This window comes from Bison bison, unplaced genomic scaffold, assembly GCF_000754665.1.
Source record: "Bison bison bison isolate TAMUID 2011002044 unplaced genomic scaffold, Bison_UMD1.0 scf7180017864167, whole genome shotgun sequence".
NCBI classification, from domain to species: domain Eukaryota; kingdom Metazoa; phylum Chordata; class Mammalia; order Artiodactyla; family Bovidae; genus Bison; species Bison bison.
The window spans coordinates 7,619,226-7,622,640 of NW_011494739.1; the positions used below are offsets into that span (position 1 = coordinate 7,619,226).

A 3,415-nucleotide genomic window follows, 5' to 3' on the forward strand; every position below is an offset into this window, starting at 1 on the left:
CCCGCCCCTCCCAGGCAGTGCTACCTGACAGCGGTCACAGCGCAGCCCAGTCACACCGGCCTTGCACAGGCAGTGTCCACTGTGGGGGTCACAGGCCTCTGTCCCGCATGGGGAGCAGTCACACCCTGCAGAAAGTAACCCTGGGAAATCACCCCAGCTTCTTCCTAGCCCTCGGAAGCCCTTACTAGGCTCCTACTCCACATGCACCTTTTTCCTGCCCCAAAGGAAGCCCCCAGACGCTTACTTTTCACCATCTCCCTGCTCCATCCAGGTCCAGACCACACAGCTGCCTACTCACTGTCCCACTGTGCCCAACTTTGCTGCAGCCCAGGCTCAGCCCCCAGAGGAGCTCTTTGGGGAGCCCTGCCAGAGCCCTCCTGGGAACCCCCACCCTCAGGAGAGGCCAGAGTCTCCAAACAACCCCTGGCCCGGCCATGGGGGTGCCTGATCGTGAGCTCGGGGGGCCTGGTCAGGTCCGCACCATCCATGCTGGGCTCAGCCCAGGACACAGCCTGCTCGGGGGGGACACCCCTTGTCCCTGCCCTCCCCGCTTACGGGTGCAGTTGCCGGGCAGTAGGGCATTGCCATAGAAGCCAGGGGCACAGCTTTCACAGCGGGGCCCGGTGGTGTGGCGCAGGCAGCCGCGGCAGGTGCCTGTTAGGGGGTCGCAGTCGCTGAAGAGCATGTTGGGGTCACCGTTCCCACTACAGTCACAGGGCTGGCACGAGCTGCCCAGCACCAGGGGGTTCCCGAAGAAGCCGGGTGCGCACCTGGGGGGGGTGGCGTGGTCAGTGGGTGGCAGTGGCTCAGGCACTCAGTGCCCTGGGCCCCTCAAACAGACCCTGCCCCTACTCAAGCACTGCCACCCAGCTCACCGCTCGCAAGAGGCTCCAGCGTAGCCGGGTTTGCAGAGACACTGGGTGCGGCCCCCTCTCAGGATGCAGCCTGTCGCGAAACTGCAAAGACGGAAGTGGTCATCACACACTGGCGTTCTCCAGGCAAGCACCTGGGTACTCAGGCCCGGCCAGGCACCAGGTGCTGGGGTCCCCATCTCATGGGCCCATCTGGCTGCACTGGCCTCCACAGAGGGCAGTGTTGATTCAACCAGGCATGGGGGTAGTATTCCGTTCTGGGTCTATAAAGACTTTGGGCCACCAACCAACAGTCGGGACCCGGGATGGCTGGCCCAGCTTACTTGTTGGAGGGCACGGCCAGGGGGCAGGGGCAGCTGATGCAGGGGGCTGCAGGGTCCTCGGACCCAGTGCGCACAAAGCCGGCCTGGCAGCGCTCGCAGTGGTCACCCTCAGTGTTGTGCTGGCAGCCCTGGGCAGAGGGAACAGTTCAGCCCCCACAGTGGAGGCCTCGCTCCCACCAGCTCCATCCCCAGCCATGCAGGGCCCGTGCCCAGGGCACCCACCCCTACCTAGACCTCAGCATACCCACAACCCTACTCTGTGCCTTTGGTGCCTGCTGCCCACCCCCCACAGGTCCCCACTCACTACACAGACGCCTGAGCCAGGGAGGCAGCGGTCTGAGTGGCCGTGGCACTGACAGGGGATGCAGCGACCCAGGAAGAGACCTTTGACGTCCCGGTAATAGCCAGGGGCACACTCCTGGAGTGGGTGGGCATTGGTGGTCAGGGAAGGAGGCAGGGCCAGCCTGATGTGGGGGCAGACCAGGGACCATACTCACAGGTCAGCCCTAGGGGTCCTGACCCTGACGGGCTGAAGGCGTGAAGTCAGAGCCCACAAAGCCACACAGAGGCCCTGGCTCAGGGCACCCCCACCCCCCATTCTCCTCTAGACACTTCCAAGTGGGTGGAGAGATGGCCCACAGGTGAGATGGGGAGGAGGTGAAGTGGATGCTCTCTGGGTGAACTGTGGATGTAAGGGGAACTGGGCACTAAATGCGTGAAGACCAGCTAGGGCACACGGGGGCCGGCAGGGAGCAGCTGACGGTGGACGAGCAGATGGTCGAACAAGCAGCCGGCTCGGCCTGAGGCGGGAAGGCCGGCTGCTAGCAGGGTGATGCCCAGCAGGTGTAAGAGGAGAAGTGGGGTGAGGTGGAGACAGAGGCCAAGTGTGGATGCCTGGGGACGTGCGGGCTGGGGTGGGGGACCACTTGGCCCTGGTGGCCACCTCCACTGCCTCACCTGGCACGAGTCCCCAAGGTAGTTGGCAGGGCACATGCATAGCTCCACGTTGCTGGCTGGAGGCCCCCCACCCATCTCGCTGGCCACCTCCAGCGCCACCCTGCGCAGGGAGACGGCCGAGGAGGCCTGCGAGAAGAGGGCACGGATATGCAGCTGCTCCAGGCCAGCTAGCACCATCATGAGCTCCTCGCGGGACACAGTACTGTGGGTCTCCATGTGTCGGAAGTTCCCCTGCATAACCACGACAGGGCTCACTGTGGTGGCCACAAGAGGGCACAGCAGGAGCCCAAGACAGACCCTCCCGTGGGGGCGGGGGCACTCAGAGCACAGGAGGCGTGGGTGGGGGACATGTTCAGGTGAGCGACTCCTGACCTGAGAGACAAAGGCTTAACTTAAAAACACTAACTACAAACACAAAAGCGGTCGATTTGAGCATACTGAAGGTAAGACTGTCTGTGACCCCGAAGGGATCTTAGAAAAAGACGCACGGGCTACAGATGGAGAGCAGACAGCACAGCTCTGAAGTCAGGACACAGGCTGAACATCAGGAATGACACAACCCCGCCAGAAAAGAAACAGGCAAAAAAGACAGGAGTGGGCAGTGTGCAGAGAGAACCACAAGGGCAGCGCATTGGAGGAGCTGACCCATCCTGCTCCTCGACGCTGTTCTACATCACAGGGAGCAGGCCCCGCAGCCCCGGGGACCAGGGACGACCGCTCACCTCCACCAGCTGCAGCGCCCCATGGTGAACATCGCCAGGCGCTGGGTATACCGGCTCCAAGAATGTGATGCTCATCTGGTTGCCCTGGGGAGGCACATGGGCGGATGAGGGCCAGGAAGCTGGCTGACCACAGTCTTGGCTTGGCTGCGCCCGCTGCCCACCCACCAAGATCCCCTGGTCGGCCACCTGTAGCACCACATCCGGCCTGCTCTCCATGGGGTTGAACACGTCCCCGCGCTGGGTCTCCGAGTGCAGTTCGTAGCGGAGGGTCCCGCCATAGGATGACACCTGGAGGCCAGATGGAGAGATGCGACTTGGCCAGACTCAGTCCAGGGGCCCGGAGTCAATGGCAGTGGTTCTGGGCACCCTGGGGCTGGGGGTACAGGCGGGGCCAGGCACCCTCACAGAGCCTCCTCCCTCCCTGCTTGCCCTCAGCCTCCAGAAGGCCCTGGATCCTCTCGAGGTGCCCTCCCAGGGGACACTCGGCTGCTCACCCGGTCCCCCAGGTAGGAGGGTGGGGCCTGCCAGTACAGCTCGGGGA

General features: G+C 63.8%; 1 protein-coding gene across 1 annotated transcript in view; it reads right to left on the reverse strand.

The window, feature by feature from the left end:
- Positions 1-3,415, reverse strand: part of LAMA5 (laminin, alpha 5) — a 66,118-nt gene that overhangs the window by 11,578 nt on the left and 51,125 nt on the right. Inside the window, exons 41-49 of the mRNA XM_010841913.1 lie at positions 3,369-3,415; positions 3,061-3,162; positions 2,875-2,958; positions 2,153-2,383; positions 1,500-1,613; positions 1,196-1,323; positions 876-956; positions 556-770; positions 25-125 (exon numbers count right to left, since the gene is read on the reverse strand). The exon at positions 3,369-3,415 is cut by the window's right edge and continues 26 nt beyond it. Of these exons, the coding sequence (XP_010840215.1) occupies positions 25-125; positions 556-770; positions 876-956; positions 1,196-1,323; positions 1,500-1,613; positions 2,153-2,383; positions 2,875-2,958; positions 3,061-3,162; positions 3,369-3,415 (1,103 nt within the window). The remainder of the gene's footprint in view (positions 1-24; positions 126-555; positions 771-875; positions 957-1,195; positions 1,324-1,499; positions 1,614-2,152; positions 2,384-2,874; positions 2,959-3,060; positions 3,163-3,368) is intronic.